This window comes from Patiria miniata, unplaced genomic scaffold, assembly GCF_015706575.1.
Source record: "Patiria miniata isolate m_02_andy unplaced genomic scaffold, ASM1570657v1 HiC_scaffold_24, whole genome shotgun sequence".
NCBI lineage: Eukaryota > Metazoa > Echinodermata > Asteroidea > Valvatida > Asterinidae > Patiria > Patiria miniata.
In genome coordinates this window covers 11,019,620-11,038,598 of record NW_024037063.1, presented here as the reverse complement: position 1 = coordinate 11,038,598, position 18,979 = coordinate 11,019,620, and the positions used below count along the sequence as shown (strand labels likewise).

At 41.4% G+C, this 18,979-nt stretch overlaps 1 protein-coding gene across 2 annotated transcripts; it reads right to left on the bottom strand.

Annotated features, from left to right (window-relative positions):
* Positions 1-86: 86 nt before the first annotated feature.
* Positions 87-18,636, bottom strand: LOC119732055 (myeloid leukemia factor 2-like). Of its 2 annotated transcripts, none has more exons than XM_038205424.1 (9): positions 18,428-18,636; positions 16,121-16,252; positions 14,302-14,473; positions 12,699-12,797; positions 10,772-10,900; positions 6,003-6,075; positions 4,355-4,441; positions 1,570-1,681; positions 87-316 (listed from the first exon to the last, which is right to left on the bottom strand). In XM_038205424.1, exons 2-9 carry the CDS (start codon positions 16,165-16,167, stop codon positions 223-225), a joined length of 813 nt encoding a protein of 270 aa, XP_038061352.1. In that variant the 5' UTR covers positions 16,168-16,252; positions 18,428-18,636; the 3' UTR covers positions 87-222. The 2 variants fall into 2 exon arrangements, with proteins under 2 accessions (XP_038061352.1, XP_038061351.1); XM_038205423.1 differs by having other exon boundaries at positions 12,699-12,800; positions 18,428-18,634.
* Positions 18,637-18,979: the final 343 nt, after the last annotated feature.

Genomic DNA, 18,979 nt, shown 5'->3' with positions numbered 1-18,979 from the left:
TTGCGCCACTGCTTAAAGTTTCGTGAAATCGGCTGCAGGTGATACAATGAACCCTTATGACTGGACATAAACTTTTTTTCCATATAATCTTAAATTAAGTTAACTGCAGAAACCGTCAAAAAAAACCTTACATGTAAAGACCAAGTATAGACAATAATATTGGAAAGAAAAGGCAATGTTATCCAAGAAGTGATGTCACTCTAGAGATGTACTGCAGTGAGTTTAGTGTCTGTCTGTTTCAGCTCGTCTCTCGTGACTGCTCCTGTGACGTCCTCCTGTGCTAGGGCCGGTGGGACGGGTCGGTGAACGGTCTCGACTGTCATCAGGAGAGATTTCATAAAAAGAGACTTTTTGATTACCTTATTCGTGAATTGTGTATGGCATATTATATACCAAATGACATCAATGATTCAAGTAGTTAAGGTACCGATTTTTGTCAAGAGCTTACTTGACAATGAAGACGTTTATGCTACAGATATTTTTTCAGTGCTAATACATGCACATATTGTAGTTCCTGAAGAGAACAGGGAGTCAGATTGGCATAGTGGCAGGCGCGGTTCTAGAGCCAATCTTTTTGGGGGGCTAGCAGGGTGGATCCAGACATTTTTTCAGGGAGGCGTGCTGAAATGTAGACCAGTTATTTTCTCCGGACACTTAGGCCTCCGAAAAATCAATGGGGGGGGGGGGGGGGAGGGCTCATGCCATATTTTTAATGGGGAGCGCTGATAAAATCCTACAATCAGGCACACTATATTTACTAAAAGTGTACAAATGCACCCTTCTCACGACTATTTATTTAGTGGGAGACCATTCGCATGTACGTCACATTCTTACATTTTGCTAGTGCAATTTTTTTTTTATGGAATTGTTTTGGGGGTCTAGACAAAATTGGGGGGGGGGCTAAAGCCCCCCTAGACCCCCCCCCCCCTAGAACCGCCACTGCATAGTCATCCTTTCCTCTCCTTCTTTCTCTATGGCCCGGGTTCAATTCCAACCCAGATCCACATGTGGATTGGATCACTTTTGGTCACAACCTGATGCTGTGGGTTCCCCAGAATATTTTTCACGGCTTTTTCTCCCACACAAAATTGACAGTTACACAGTATGTCCCACCCAAGCATTTCCGTCCAACTATTTTTAGAATAACTACAAAACCATGAAGTCCGTTTTGAAAATGTTTGATTGTGCAGATACTTCTTTATCCTTGGCCTAAACCCCTATGAGTTTCATATAATTTCAGTCACGCATCACTGCACAATTGTCAATTGATCACAACATTTTTGGACACTGTGACCAAGTTCCTTGCCTTAATCAATTTCGGTGCTGTGTTATGTAAGCTGTGGTAAACTGCATTCCGCTTTATTCAATGGGTATTGCACAAAAGCTTTAAGACGTATCAGCAGAGTTTTACAAATCTTGGACTCATCTGCAGCTTTGGCTTATTTGGTGAATTTCTATTTGTATTGGGCTCACAGGCTTCTAATACTATTGATCCTGGAAAAAGAGATGTAGTCTAAGCTGGAGATAAGACCAAGGTTTGGAGAACCTGAGTAATCTGTATACATGTACCTTCCATTGGTGATGGCTAGGGGGTTATGTCTGTGTCTGCTGGATACTGTGTGACGACGGTTCCAATGCTGTGAGTGTTGTCTCCACTCACTATTAAAGGAATCTGCTTCAGCTGCGTAGGCAAAAATGAAATCAAATCTTAATGCTTTAACTGAAATGGTTACCCACAGTAGCTGGCGAAAATTCTACGGTTAGCCACAAAGTTGCATGTTCCAAGACATCCTTAGCAGTGCAATGTTTCAGCCTGCATGGGTCATTGCACTGCTTTTAGTCATTCACCACAGTGGGCGTCCTCTACACGCATGCCAACAGACTGCAAAGGACGTCTCAGCAATTTCTGCTCGGGAAACTCCACTCAGAATTGAGCGTGCATTTGCATGCGTGCGCGACGTAAGCATGTCTGGTTTCTGCACGTAGGATTACTGCAGTTTTCCAAGCCACGCGTGTATCCGCTCCGTTCACAAGTACCCCCTCACCGGCAAAGGAAGTACAGTTGGGGGTGACCGACCGACGCCATCTTGCCTGACTGCATTTTTGGCGCGACCGGCACGGCCACCACTAGCACTGCGTGTACATACTGGTACAAATGAATCCCCTGGTGTACGTGTGTCACACACAAGGAACGGTGCACGTCAACCAGCGAAATGTCCCGCCCATGGGACGTCGTTGCTAGGTAAAAGGGCGCCCTCTTTTGTTGGCACACGGAGCCCATACAGCTTGCAAGCGAGTCTGTAAGTGTCATTGGCCAAAAGTTGTTGACCGTGTGGATGAAGCAATCAATTTGGTGGCAAAGAAACTGGGCCTTAGAAGGCTTAAATCAGTGCTCTTCATCAATTTGAATGCGGCCATGATTCCACCGAACCTAACACGGTCGACTGGTGGTCAACGCCTAGTGCCATCGATTGCAAGTGTATGGTACATCGCCTGACTAATGGGTCTTGGAACAGCGATATTGTTTCCACCGTTGCGCAAGCACCGTATATATTTTGCATATTAAGTCATGATCTATTGCAATCATAGAGCTATATTAAATTACTAGAGCGCTAACTCGTCATTCTGCATGCGGAGACGCTTTGAAGCCGTCCTGGGCGCAGACATTTTGAATTCATGTGCGTGTTTCTAGAACATAATGAAATTAGATGGATTGCATTTTGAAAGTGTACTCAACATGCAACGCGCAAGTAGAACATACGCAAACAACTTAAGCGCGTCATTGACAGTTCAAATAAACGTGAAGGAAAAAAGCATCTGCAGCGAATACGCGCACGCGTTGCGCTGTTTGCGTAGAGCAAAATGACACGCTCATTTGCTGATCATGCGTTTCGGTTTTGGGCGTATTGGCTTCGATAACGCACCGATATGGAATACAAATGCAGATATGCAAATAGCCGTGCAAAATTTCTAGGTCTCCATAGGCTTGTGCACAAACTTGGATGCGCCCAGCAGGCATTACTTTGTACACGAAGTTAGCGCTCTAGTTATTTTATATAGCTCTATGATTGCAATACAAAATTCGTGGATGGGGACATACATGCTGCTGTGCGGTACAAAGATTGTACCGTCTATCGTGAACTCCCCCGCTCAGAACATCTTGCACCAGGACTTTAAAGTTGTGTAACTTCCCACGTTTTGCACAGCATTGACATGCTACTTGGCACAGGTATGGAGATTTCTACTTTTGCACTTTTCCAGCAAATGTTCTTTGGTATGTTCACACAACTTGTTCCCACAAGTTCTGTTAGCAGAAATTGTGTTGCTAGCAACAACTTAATGTAACATTGGCAAGGCTTATGGACTACGCGCATGAAAAGTACGGGGCAATTCATCACCATTCATGAGAGCCCAAGTTGAAGGAACATGCGTATGTTGCAAACACTGATCTCCATTAGTAAGACTGGATAGGACATAACGCCCTCCATCTAGTGCACGTTCGCGTAGTCATCGGTGAGGGTTTGAAAGTTTGAAATGCGTTGGTCACACACAGACCATGCAGCACGCACACGTCACGCATGCGCGGTCGCAAACTTTACACCCGCACTGTACTACCAAGCTGTTTGTGTCCGCTTTTTCCGAATGTTCACTGCCCGCATGTATACGCGTGTCCTATCCAGTCTTACTAATGGACATCAATGGGTGCAAAGTATGCACAACTAATTTAATGTTAAAAGTGTACAAAAGGCGTACTGTGGCAATGTGTTCCTGTCCCTCCCAGTAGTTCCCCAGCTGTTTTCTTTGTAACTCTTGAGGGCAGGGTGACCGTTTTAGCTGATTTTTGGCTAACTTCGACAGATTTTTTGTTAAAAAACCGAGTTTGACAAAAAATTTGACAGAATTGATTTTTTGGGGCAGATTTCTGGCAGAATTCTGCAAAAATGGTAATTTGACAGAAAAACATAGCAAATTTGAAAAAAAATTGTACACTGTTTAAAAAAGCTTCAATCTTTCCAAACAAACCCTTGCATAATGGGACAGGTTGGCTGGTCTAGGTGCCAAGGTTCAATGCGAACCAAATTTCGTCGTGACGCAACCGCATTTGCTTGAAATTTACGCGATTTCATAACATCTTTATCTGACTATAGACTGTTTATAATGTAATTTGAACCTTAATTAAGGCAATACTACAACATCTGCATGTCATTTTAAGTGTTTGTAGTGTATTTCGAGTAATTCTGGGGAATTTGGCAGATTTTTGATTAATCTGACAGATTTTTGAAGTGCATTTAGCAGAATTTGGACATGACCTTAAGGTCACCCTGCTTGAGAGGGTGCTTGAGTCCATACTCACTCTCATCCAGGTTATTAAAGTCTTGCTTCTCTTCCATCTGGCCTGTACGTCTGTTCCTAGATCGCTCCACAACATGGGCACGATCACCTACACAAGAAACAACCAATCTGTCATATCATAGATGCAGTCTTCAAGCTGTACACACTTAAAGAGCTGAGTTTTGTGAACCATATATTAAAAGAGAACAGTTGCCTCTTACCATGGAATCATCATAACGGAATAAAGGATTCTTTCATGTGGTTAATATGTATACTGACCTGTCATCATAAAATGAGCTTAAAGTCGGACGTTTGAGATATTTAATATTTGGATTTTGCAAAACAAGAGCTTTCCAAAGGTATATAACGTTTAGGGGTACTGATTTCAGTAACAGAAATATAGACCACCAAGTTGCTTAAAGTTGTAAAACTGATTCTTGAGAAAATGGCATTTAATTATCTCGCAGTTGTGTTGCAGTGAATGAACAGTCAACTACTAAAAAGAGATGAAAACAGGTTTTAAAGATGTTTGACAGAACAAAAAAAAATATGGAGAAAGATAAAAGAGGACTTACAGATCAAGGTTCACCTGGACAGAAACAAAACTGACCACCCCTGCAAATTTTGGCTTTGCCCCACTGTACTGCAAAATGGCAATTTCTGACTCTGCAATACTTGCCAAAAACTTGACTGCTGTATGTTTTTGCACTGCCGCCAATATCCGCCACTGTACAAAGTCTTACGTTCAGAACTCCTTGGTAATATACAGACCAAAGTATACAAGCTGGTAGTGAGCTCCCCCCCCCCCCATTAATCTCTCTAGATCAGCACCCTGGCTGAAGAGCAGAATTCACTTGGCTGGTGAGTCAAAGCATCCTCCAATACACTTCAGCTGAAATGCACTACAATTACATCAACCGAGTTGAGCCCGGTTTTAAAGTCAGTCGCGGGATGGTCGTGCAACTGAAAAACTGATGCGCGATCAATTTAAATGTGGTTTAAAGTCATCGCTGAAGGACGCTGGCAACGTCGAAACAGAGTTCAAATAACTAAACTTTGACACGGTCGTTGACCCCACTTTTCATCAGCTGACCAATGGGCTTCCTTGATCCATAACAAATAATGAATATGCAAATATAACACTGAGATTATTGACGTCCATCCGTCCAAGTTAAGGCGGTGGGGACAAGAAACATTTTGCAAAGCAATTTCCCGGTATTTTGTCATTTGGTGGGCTGATGACTGAATCAAAAATTCACACCAAATATTCTTCAAAAATGTCCAGCAAATACTTCTTATAAAATAACTTTTTACGCGATGTTGAAGAACGAAAAATAAGAAATCAACAATAAAAAAATATTATTAATTTATTGAGTTATTTACCTGCATTTTAACAAATGTGACATGAAACACCAATGCCCGAGCAAGAAATAGTGATAGTTTGTTCAGTAATAGCAGCACTTGATTATCACACTTCACAGTTGAATTGTGCGCGCATAGCGTGTCTGATGCGCATATGCTTCCAACGGTTCTACGAATTCTTACAACCGTTGCTCGACGACTATGAACTGTCCGAAAAGGGCTTAGTGTTCAGCAACCACCAGCGTCCGCCCCGACTGACTATAAACTGGGCTTTAGGGTTAAGAACAGCAAATTTCCCATAGACTTACCAAGGTGATGTCCAACTGCCAACTTCTCAAGCCCGGCCTCACTGTCCCGCACTGAGCGCTGGGTTTCCTTCACCTACACAAGTGAAAAACACTTGAAATATCAACTTATTGGATTAATGACCCGACAGGATTCCTTTTGGGTCATTCCGTGTCAAATCAACACGCTTTTGGACCCGATCCTCACAGATTGAAACGATATTTGGTGTGATGATTGGCCTATATGAGAAACCCCCAGAACTGAATTTTTTTGTAAATTGACTCGTTAGTTTTTGAGATACGGGTCAACGAACTTTTGACTAATTAGCATGACCTCCGAACTTTAAATACTTGTATCTCAAAAACTATAGCGCCTACAAAGCCAAGTTGTACATCATATTAAAGTTCTTTGAATGGCCTCCATTTCATAAAATAAAACCAAAATCGTAGCATGAAGTGCAGAGAAAATGCGTAACAAAATGACCTTTGACCTCGAATTACGAAAAACAATATGCTTCAAATTTTGTAATTTTTTTTCAAATGTTAGTTTATGATGTCAGCAACAATCTTAAAAAAAAATTGGGATGGGCACTCTTAAAGTTTTTAGGTTATGATTTTTCGAAGAAAGCCTGTCCATGAAAAAGTATGCATAATATTAAATGTACATGTACATGTACATGTATACTTGTACTGTGTACATGTACATGTGTACATTTTACCTGTGCATCATGTTTGCCCTTTACAACCATATAGTCTCAACTCATATATATTAAGGGCAGAACAAAATTACTTATAAAAAATATGTTATACCGGTCTACGTTACTTTCATTTTTTGCTCAACCAAAGTCTGTGTTGCAGTGTTCATCTCCTCGGCGGAGATCTTGTATACGCGTCCTGTTTCAGTGAACGGTTCCACTGCTGTTATAGTACATCCTTGCCATGAATTACAAGTTTGTCTGCTTAATTTTGTCTTTAGACATCGGACAAAAACAGTGCAGCTTTTGTGTTCCTGGAATGGTACGTGCAATTTGGAATCTTTGCCTGAGAATATCCGCTTCATTCTTGTATTGCTCTGTTGTTGCAAAAGCGAAGTCAGTACTCTTTCTCTGAGAAGTAGCAAATTCATACAGCTGCCAAGGGGTCATAATCTGCTGATCCAAAGGTCGCTGGAGACTAGCTCTTGCTGCAAGGCGTTTAACAGTTTAACACTTGAAACCAAAATTCAGACAGTGGATGACTTTTTGGATTCCTTCATGGCTACTCTCCGCAAGTTACTACATCATGACTTTATTGCCAAACAGCAGTCACTTTCTCCAGCACACTAAAGACAACATGGAACCAAGCGAAATCTTGGTCATTGCAGATTTTGCAGAAAATTACGGTTTTGTAGTTCAGGATGCTGCCCAGTCATTCCACTGGAACAATCTACAGGCTACAATTCACCCTTTGGTGTGCTACTTCCAACAAGAAGGCAAACTTGATGAGCACCTAAGCTTTGTCGTCATCTCAGACTGTAATACCCATGATACTGTAACAGTACATCTGTTCCAGAAATTGCTCCTTCAATTTCTCACTAATAAGATTAGAAGTTTCAAGAAGATATTGTACTTCTCAGATGGTTGTGCTGCTCAGTACAAGAACCTCAAGAATTTCATCAACTTGTGCCATCACGAAGAGGATTTTGGTGTACCAGCAGATTGGCATTTTTTTGCAATCTCCCACGGGAAAGGCCCATCTGATGGAATTGGAGGAACTGTTAAACGCCTTGCAGCAAGAGCTAGTCTCCAGCGACCTTTGGATCAGCAGATTATGACCCCTTGGCAGCTGTATGAATTTGCTACTTCTCAGAGAAAGAGTACTGACTTCGCTTTTGCAACAACAGAGCAATACAAGAATGAAGCGGATATTCTCAGGCAAAGATTCCAAATTGCACGTACCATTCCAGGAACACAAAAGCTGCACTGTTTTTGTCCGATGTCTAAAGACAAAATTAAGGTGCGTGATTTTTCCTCCTCCTCAGACTCAAGGGAGGAACCAGTTTGTCTCCAAGTCCATGGACAAACTGCATGTATTGATTTTGCAGATATCAAGGGGTATGTTACAGTGATGTATGACTGTTACTGGTGGCTAGCATGTGTTCAGGAGATCCTTCCAGCATCCCAAGAAGTGGAACTGAGCTTCCTTCATCCCCATGGGTCATCTCCATCTTTCAAGTTCCCCTATCGACCAGACACACTTGTAATTCACGGCATGGATGTACTAACAGCAGTGGAACCGTTCACTGAAACAGGATGCGTATACAAGATCTCCGCCGAGGAGATGAACACTGCAACACAGACTTTGGTTGAGCAAAAAATGAAAGTAACGTAGACCGGTATAACATATTTTTTATAAGTAAATTTTGTTCTGTCCTTAATATATGAGTTGAGACTATATGGTTGAAAAGGGCAAACATGGCCAAGTTCGGGCAAGGACCATTAGTCGACTATAGTGGTTGATTTGTGACGTACCTTACGCCTGCGCACTAATAGCAAAGTGCGAACGTCTCTAGTCGAACGCTGGTCAAAATGTCATTACAAAACGTCTGGATCCTGGCTCCCTGCTGTACGTTATGAACGCGCGCGGCTATTGGTTACCAGCGAAGCAACCAACCCCAGTAGGTTGGTTCCAAATAGTCGACTAGCGTAGTTAACCATCGTCGACTAGACAGAGTTTGGGCAAGCGTTAGTCGACCAATGGTTAACTATAGTCCTTGTGCGAACTTGCCCAATGATGCACAGGTAAAATGTGCACATGTACATGTACACAGTACAAGTGTACATGTACATGTACATGTACATGTACATGTACATGTTCATACATGTACATTTAATATTATGCATACTTTTTCATGGACAGGCTTTCTTCAAAAAATCATAACCTAAAAACTTTAAGAGCGCCCATCCCAATTTTTTTTTAAGATTGTTGCTGACATCATAAACTAACATTTGAAAAATAATTACAAAATTTGAAGCATATTGTTTTTCGTAATTCGAGGTCAAAGGTCATTTTGTTACGCATTTTCTCTGCACTTCATGCTACGATTTTGGTTTTATTTTATGAAATGGAGGCCATTCAAAGAACTTTAATATGATGTACAACTTGGCTTTGTAGGCGCTATAGTTTTTGAGATACAAGTATTTAAAGTTTGGAGGTCATGCTAATTAGTCAAAAGTTCGTTGACCCGTATCTCAAAAACTAACGAGTCAATTTACAAAAAAATTCAGTTCTGGGGGTTTCTCATATAGGCCAATCATCACACCAAATATCGTTTCAATCTGTGAGGGTCGGGTCCAAAAGCGTGTTGATTTGACACGGAATGACCCTTTTGATAGGCTTGGGCAACTCCAACATTTTAGGAATCAATTGAGTCATGATTTCGTTCGGAACTGATTCCAAATTTACTTGTCAAAAAAGCTGTGAGAAAAATCCACACTAAAACTTCTAATGAGCTAAACTGCTAAATTATCAACGTAAAATCATGAACACTATTAAACCTCCTGCCCTTTTGGCTAGGAACAATCCTCAATCCTGCCAAATCCTGCAATTGCCACCATGTAAGAATTGGACTCAGCCTCAATCTTCCAAATCATCCGTTATTTCTTGAATTTATCCAGTGCCATTGCCTCAATCCTTCACAATCCTCCAACAATCACTGTTTATAGGTTGAGGAAGTGCCGATGACATTCAGACGCAGTGCGGATGGTATCCAGTATGACGTAGGCCTAATTATGCATGGCTGAACATAAACCATGCTGGTTACAACCTACGAACTCGACACAATGCATCCTCCAAAATCAACCGACACTTTATTGCCATTCAGCCTAAATCCTCCAAAATCCTCCAAAACAGCCTGGAGGATTTTGGAGGGTTTGGGTTAAGACGTGTAATCCCTCTCTTAAAGCTATAGTCCATCATTTGCAGCCATCCAAAAAGTAACTGGCGTAATTATTGTTGAAAAACATACTTGGTTGAAAGATAGTAAGGGGACTAAACTCCCTCTGAAATTGTTCTTTTTGGCAAGCTGTCATTTTGAAGTAATCAATGAAAAAAGGCCTTTCCAACGGTGCGTCTTAAGACGCACCGTAGGAAAATTTAAATTAGTAGTTCATTTTGTTATTCAGCGAAGCGCGCGCAAGCATTGGCACGACGCACACGCGCGGTTGCTATAATTCGTTGGATCAGTGCGCGACACCGCGTATAGCTGCAATCGGCTCAGTGAGAACGCATCTCGGACGCAATTCAGGCCCAATTCAAAACATGATTCAGCAACTTTTGGTTTGAAATTGAGATCCTAGAATGCTGTTTTTCTCGGAATATACAGCTGAAGCTGAGCTGAAACTTCATCAGGTTAGTTGTTCAGAATCCTTCATTAGATTTTGAACACTTTTGTTGCTTCAAACGAACAAAATGCACAAATTACAAATGATGGACTATATCTTTAAAATTATCATTCTCCACATAACATTTGTATTGAAGTGTCTGCAATCTATTCTTTGATGAATTGGCATTGTTACTTCTGGGCATCGGTTCCTAAAAAATGTGGAGTCAAGATTTTGATTCTAGGTATGGAATCGATTCTATCCAAATCTTGAGCTGGAGCCGCCCAAGCCTACTGTATAACTGGCAAAGTAGCTGCAAAGTCACTGAGACAGACTTGTATTAGAGAAATCATTACACACACTTTCGGAAACACTGGGTCTTCTATGATTTATAGGGAAGTTGGGTTCACAGAATGGATTAACGACATTTACCCCTCCTGGTGCATTTCTAGTGGAGGATGTGGCTTGATACACCTTGGGTGCCCCGCTGCCGTCTGATGAGTAGCTGGTGTAGGAGGAATGGGAGTAGGAATGCACATTGGGATTGTTGGACATGTCCTCCTGAATCAATCAAACAAAGGAAAGAATAAAAGGCCAACAGTGACAATAAAATTTACATGTCAAATAATACTACAGCACTTTTTATGTACACCTATAATTACATATTCATGAATAGCCGAGACAAAATACCCATTCCTATTGGTCAAAAGCCCATCACGTGGGTGGTTTTAAACTGCTGATAAAACAACTGCTGGTTTTAAACACAATTCCTGCGTTCTGCAGCACATCGCACAATAAGCACCGCGCGCACGCCAATTTCCATATATGGAGATTTTTAGCACTACGCACAAGAGGCACATATCATGGACATGTCCACAAAAACTGAACAAAGTGGTTGGACATTTGTGAATGTTTTACTTCTTTTGCCTTTTGACCAAAAGGTATTTATGAATGGTACAGACTAAATATGTGCTTGGCTGGTAGTAAGGCCAAAAAAAAAAGTCTCCGGTTTCTGGTATGCGCGTGCGTTGCCGTAGCTATGCGTACCGGCAAAATGAAAAAGTTTTTTTTCCAATAAAAGATGATGTCTCAAAACCGCCAAACGCACCATTTTAACGTGTTTTTAGATGGAGTTATGATCGAGAATAAGCTTTATGTGGCCTCTCTGGACTCCCATATATTTGCACTAAGTTTAGTCGGGCACCATTTGCAGTCATCAGCCGACATTTGAAGCAAAAAAATCAGGTAAGAGAAAAAAATAAAGCCGCGTCGCAGCACCACTTTTTTGGGCAAGCTCCTTACCAGAAACCGGAGACTTTCTTTTTTCGGCCTAAACAATTGTACATTTTTTTAAAACTTGTTTGGACTTTTTGATAGAAAGGTATTTATGAATGGGAATAACTATGTGCTTGGCCAGTATTAAACAAGTACATTTAAAACCGGCTAGGGGCCTTCTGCTCGGGCATATTATATTCCCTTATTAAAAAAAACAGATCAAGCCGTAAAAAAATTGGAATATTTGCCATATTGCAAAAATAAATGTTTGTGACAATTTATTCATTCTCTAAAAAATCAATTCTGCACTTTGGCAGAATAATGATTTGAAATCTAACGACGCATGGCCAGAGAAACGATACTGAGCTCCTTCCAAGCTGTAAATATGCCCACAGATCTACAACATTGTCATCATAAGAAAATGAGTGCATGTAGCCACAGATAGGGCTGAACAATTCTACATTGTTATGCAGATACCAACATCCCAGTGAATGCTTATAGCATAAGTTTCAGGGGAAGGTTTTAAAGAGGTTGTGGAATGCTCAAAGACATTTCTGCATTTTTCGGGTATATGTAGCCTAAGGTGTGATAAAATAAAAACGACTATTGTGTCTGTCATGAAATGAGTACAAAAGGTATATTTGAGAGCTGATTTTCAGGTCCTGTTTCGACCCAAACCTGCAATTTGTGTAAAAGTCGTCGTTGGGGGCAGCAAACAAAACATAGTAAATCGTGACGTAATAAACAGGACTCCCGATGCAGCGTAGTATAAACAAGTCCTGTTTATTACGTCACGATTTACTATGTTTTGTTTGCTGCCCCCAACGACGACTTTTACACAAATTGCATGTTCGGGTCGAAACAGGACCTGAAAAACAGCTCTCAAAAGTACGTTTTGTACTCATTTCATGACAGACACAATAGTCGTTTTTATTTCATCACACCTTAGGCTACATATACCCGAAAAATGACGGAAATGTCTTTAAGCATTCCACAACCTCTTTAAATGAGGAATGGTGTACATGACCATTTCCAGAATGTGGCTGTTTTTAATAACTGGAGGATTCATGATCTTCATACTTACAAAGTTGCGATGCATGTTAGCCATCATGCTGTGCATGTTACCAAACATGCCACCAAAGCCCATGTTAAATGGGTCTGCCATGCCAAAGGGCTGCATTGCCTGCTGAAAACAAGAACACAAGATGCATGTGATTTACATGTAACAACTGGTGACTGCTGTGGGACATTATACAATTGTTGCCTGTTGTGATGGGGTCCATGGTGTTTTGTACACCCAAGGGTTCGCCTCGGGTACCATTTGTACCCGAGGAGGTACAAAACCCATGGACCCCAATCACGGCAGGCAACAATTCGGGCGATTCACAATGCAGTGCGCCACCAAGAGTTTGCCATGGAGAGTCCGTTTTGCAAATTTACGGTGGACAAAACACGGGCCATTTGAGTGAGTGTTAGTAGACAAATTGAGCTAATGTGTCACAGATTGGGGCATAGCGTTCTGCTGCCTATACAAAAAAACACCATATTGATACAAAGAAAAGAAAAGGGCAAACTTATACCCGAATCATACCCTTACAAAACTATACTGAGTGGAAAAACTAACAATTTCAAATGTCCCGCGCTGCGAATTTGTCGACCATCTCCCACAATGCACTGGGAAAAATGAACTCTCCGTGGCAAACTCTTGGTGGCGCACTGCATTGTGAATCGCCCGAATTGATTTGTTATACCATATGGCAATATTCCAAGCATCTGAAATTGTGTATTTCCTCCAGTTGCTGTGCAGTAATAGCTGAAGTATTTTTTTTGAAAAGATCCGCAATTAATGCACCGTGAATATTCGCACATTTTTTTTTCATTGCACAGGATCACTGAATAGGCCAATCCATTAATCCCTGCCCAGTTACGAGCCAATCACAGCTGCTACCATGTTCTATGCGAGCGCGTCCATCGGACATGCATACGTGCGTGTGCACGCTGTCTTAAGCCTCTTACCCGGGCTATTTCTATTACCATAATTTTCGGATTATAAGCCGCGGCTTCTACGTTGATTTTTGCCAATGAAAATGTTTACTGCGGCTTATGCACAGGGCGGCTTATACGCCGAGCCTTGAAGAATAAAAATGAGATTTAAATGTGTATTTAATGTACTGGTACTATAAGAAAAGATCTGTTGCTGAAATGCAATTATCAATTGTTACCGGACTTGAGGTACCAGAACAGAGACTGAGAACTGCAACCGCTCAGTCTCATGCACGTCTGGCAGGAAAGCATGCAGTTATCAAACGTTACACCGCCGTGATTTCATTTATTTCTTGCATAGTAAGTTGAACAACCATTTATCGTTTTGACTATAAATTGGCTTCGCCTCAGGTACTACTTCAGGACCAATGTTACTACTTCAGGACCAATGCCGTGTTAAACACGGCATATCCCACATCACAGCAGTCAACAATTGTTAACTGACAATTGAGAGATGCATGGCACCCCTATATTATCAATTCTGATAGAGAGAGTAACAATCACTCCACACTGCATGAACTCAATTATTGTGTCAGGCTTCAAATGTCAAAGGAAAAATGACAAGCAACTGGTGCTCTATTGTTGATGCCAGATTTCAAGAAATCCACTACGGTTGTTGACAGGGGGAGATGGGTAATATGTACCTGTCTGTCATAGCTGCGGTGTGTGCGTCCCGTTCCGTCTGGGTAATGGCCATGGCCCCCACCACCTCCTTCTAACGCCATGAATGGGCTGGACATCATGGAACCAAAAGACTGTCCAAACATTGACTGCATATTCTGCATCTGACGTCTATGCACATCATGCATTGTATCACTGGAACACAGAATTGCATCGAGAGGAATGCTTGAATATGATACCTCTTTTCAGGCAGTTACGGTAGGCTTTTGCTTATTTTGTTCCGTCTTGGGCAAAATGGGGAGTATTCGACCACATAAGGAAAACTGGCACTGCCGAGTTCAACGAGAGACTGAGATCTTAACCATAATCGCGCATGACATGATCATGTACATGTACTTGCTATGTTTGCCGCATAGCATCAACCCTAGTCAGACCCAATGTTTCTGCTTTGTAACGATCGGTTGGATTCTACCTCCGGTCGAATAGAGCCCCCACTTACTGGTTAACAGATGGTAAACGGGGAGAATTCGACCAGATAAGGAAAACCAGCACTGCCTGGTGTAACCGAGAGAGTGAGATCTTGGCTGTAATAACCTATAACATGACCACGCACTTACTTTGTTTGCAGCATATAATCAATCCTAGTCAGACCCAAGATTTGTGCATAATTAATCAGTTAAAGCTATAGTCCATCATTTGCAGCCATCCGAAAAAGTAACCGGCGTATTATTGTTGAAAAACATACTTGGTTGAAAGATAGTAAGTGGACTAAACTCCCTGTGAAATTAATCTTTCTGGTAAGCTATCATTTTGAAGTAATCAACGAAAGAAGGCCGTAGGAAAATTTAAATTAGTAGTTCGTTTTGTTATTCGGCGCAGCGCGCGCAAGCATTGGCACGACGCACAGGCGCGCGCGGTTGCTATAATTCGTCGGATCAGTGCGCGACATTGCGTATAGCTTCAATTCAAAACAATTCAAAACATGATTCAGCAACTTTTGATTTGAAATTGAGATCCTAGAATGCTGTTTTTTTCGGAATATACAGCTGAAGCTGAGCTGAAACTTCATCAGGTTAGTTGTTCAGTATCCTTCATTAGATTTTGAACACTTTTGTTGCTTCAAACGAACAAAATGCACAAATTACAAATGATGGACTATATCTTTAATAGTGAGTGATCGGATTTTTCCCCCGGTCAAAAATAGCCCCTCTTACCCTAGATGAACTTGAGTTGAGAGGAAAAGGTATGGCATTTGTGGAAAAAACTGAATTTTGAACATTCATCCCACACCCACATTCATCAGCACAAAACTGAAAAAGCTAGCACTTGAGTGATGACATATGCACAAGTTTACATTATCTGAACTTAGGACTTACAAAGTCAATGATTGTGGCTGGGCTATATAGTCCTGAATTTGTTTTTCTTTCTTTTTTTCATACAATTACAAAAGTAGTTGTTGGATTTAGAGAATTGCTCAGGATTAGCATTCAACAGCAATTTCATTAATGCTAATCCTCTCAGATCTTTCAAAAAACACCAGGGGATTTGGAGGATTTTGCAGGGTTAAGGAGGATAGACCACAGCAAACATTACTCTCCATAGGGCTTGATGTCCCTTTAAAGTTTGAACGGAAGAATTGTGCAAAATGAGCAGAATATTTGTTGGAGAATATTTGTTGGAGGCAAAGAGTTCAGTCGAGTTAGAAATTTAGAAGAATGTAAAAAGATACATAGTATGTAGAATCACAATTGTGTCACAGTTTTTTTTTCTCAAAGAAATGCGCGTAAAGCTTTTCAGATATTTTAACCCAAAGAAATGCCTTGGAAATAGAAACTGTCTCACCTGAAAAATGGGTCCTCATCAAAATCCCTGTACATTGAGCCAAACATCGTGGACAACTTCTCAGTTGGTATCTGACAGCTTAGACTGGATTACAAGGAGAAACAGGCGCAGAGATGCACTCTCCAAGGGAAACTACATCATCAGAACAAAACACTTTCACTATTGAGATGTGACAATACATTGGTTTCTCTGATCGGCTCATTATATCATTAGCCTATGGGCATTTCCAGCGTTATGGAAGGCATTGTAATGTCCGTGATGACATTAACCCTAACCATCCCAAATCCTCCAAAATCCCTTTTGCAAATTGGAGGAATTTGCAGGATTGAGGTTACATGGCAAAAGTGCGTTGCTGATTACGGAGTACGCACTGTGTCAAGGTCTTGGGCCGGACCTTGTGTTGTTTATGCTCAGCTGTGCATAAATTTAGTCGTTGATTATACTTGAAATCCTCTACACTGCTCCAGGATGTCACTGCCTCTGCCTCAGCCTATTGACAGTCATAGCTGGAGGATTTTGCAGGATTCAGGCAGTGGTCACCCCTCCATGGACCATATTCAAGAAATAACGGAGGAATTTTCAGGATTGAGGCTATATGCTATTTTTCCATGAGGCCAATTGGAGGATTTTGCCTGATTGAGGCTACATCCTAGCAAAAAGGCCAAGGGAGGGAGTTAGGGTTAAATATTGATTCAAGAAATGATCCAAAACCTGTAGTCTTTATAAATCTACTTGACCATATTTTCATAGATGATGGTGTATAAGATTTCAAAAATCACATTTCCACGTTTATTCTCAACGAGCTCTTAAAAACTGTGTCATGGACTAGCTTGAGTAACTCCAGCTCCAATGCTTATCACATTTAGAGCTGGAGCTACAACTACGTTATAAAAAGATCATGAGTCCTGAAAAACGCAACCGTACATGTCCAAGTGCATTACAAAAATTGTCCATTTTCCCTCTATTATCCCAACCCAGATTCCATAATGCATACCTCATACCATGCAGCAGACATTCATGAAGAATAATGGACTTCAAACAGAACAAGAAAGAATGAAATATGAAATTTTTGGATGATTTCGGTGGCGATTCTCCAAATTCATGTTTGTAAACACAAGTGCATTTCGAACGGTAAAAGGGAATCAGGAACCAGTTTGAACTGGTATCCGTCCATAAAAGCTGCCCTAGTTCCCGTCTCCCTATTATCGTTTGAAATGCACTGTGTTTACAAACGTGATCCAGTCTACTCATTATCATAATCGATGCATTGCGCGCGCTCGTAATGGAATCACACTTGGGATACGGGGACCATCGAATGTACGCATCGCATCGTTCAAACATTAACACGAGTCGGAAATTTAACATGTTCACGATCGCGAGGGGAGCTCTCGGAATTGAACGGGAAATTTCACTTTTCATCCGGATCATAAGTAAACTTCAGTACAACCATCTTAATTATCGATGTCCACTTGTACCTCAGGTGGCGTATCTAGTAATTTGGAGGCCGTTTTGAGGGTGAAATCTGATGTTTTTGTTGCGCAATGACGGGTTTTTGGGTCAATGACAGAATTGTGTTGCTCGGCATATAAGGATTAGCTTGGACCCCACTATCGCCAGACCATGTCCGAAAGTTCAAAAGGCGATAAGTTGGGTCCAAGTTACTCAGACTATTCCTTCATGCAGTGTGCGCGATGTACATGTATGTGGGTAATACCACTTTCAGGCGCACTAATGGTTTCAGTTTTCGTCTGGTGCGATGTCCAGGAAAGCAAGACAACTGTTTCATGCATTTATACTCATTTCACACAGAAGAAACTCAATGTTAGTGGGGATTTCAATAGTCCCCGCAGCACAAATAATACAGAGAAATGTGGCGCTAGTGCGATGGGGGGGGGGGGAATACTTGCCGTTTTTATTTAAAAATAGAAATAATAAAGCAGAATAGTCGATTATAAATAAGTTTAAATGCATGAAACAATCGTCTTATTTTCCACGACATCGCACCAGTAAGGCAGTATAACCAGACGAAAAAACTAAGCCTAAATGTGAAAATCTAAATTTGACAAAGTTCTACATGTTTTTGCACATGTTCCAAGTGTGGCCTTTATTTACAGAGGTAGTCCAGTAAATTGGCCACATTTATGGGGCTAAGTTGCAATCACAGTTTTGTGACTGAAGATTTCAGTCAAAATGAAATGACTCGCCTACCCGACTCTATTAATTACTGACTGACTGGACTGTCGCTACCGAAATTTAATTTGTCACAGTCATGTGTTTGTAAACCCAATTATTTTCTTTAGTACGTACCTTTTGTCACAAGCAGGGACCGTGTCTTAGCAGTAGCAATCAACGACTTTCCAATAACTAAAGTAGGCATAAATAAACATAAAGCCAATCATGCCAATGTGTGCAATATGATGCAACACGTCGAGTCCCGAAAATTCTGGCAAAAATTCTCTGCTCTCTGCTAGTGCTCCGTATCTGTTTACTAAACAGCCTGGCATACATAGGCAGTGCATAGTGGTACATACCGCACTACATACTACATAACGAGTCCGTACGTCAGACTCTGTACAGACAGACATAGCGCCCTCTTGTGGTCTCTTGTGAGATCCTACAAAAAGATTCTTGGCATCTCGTACAAAGATCACATCACCAACGAGGAGCCTGAGGTATCGTACGTACGGACCAGAATCAGGCAAGTCATTGGATCCTACGAAGATCTCCTGACCACTGTGAAAAAGTGCAAACTGAAGTGGCATGGGCACATTACACGATCATGAGGACTTGCTAAGACGATCCTGCAAGCCACTGTACGAGGAGGAAGAAAGAGAGGCAGGCAGAGAAAGATCGAGGTGG

Excerpts from the sequence above, each read along its gene's own strand:
- LOC119732055 (XM_038205423.1), bottom strand. The coding sequence starts at position 16,167 with ATGTTTGGCTCAATGTACAGGGATTTTGATGAGGACCCATTTTTCAG. Across the intron at positions 12,801-14,301 it reads ACCGCAGCTATGACAGACAG|CAGGCAATGCAGCCCTTTGG; the intron begins GTACATATTACC and ends TCTTGTTTTCAG. Across the intron at positions 10,901-12,698 it reads CTAACATGCATCGCAACTTT|GAGGACATGTCCAACAATCC; the intron begins GTAAGTATGAAG and ends TGATTGATTCAG.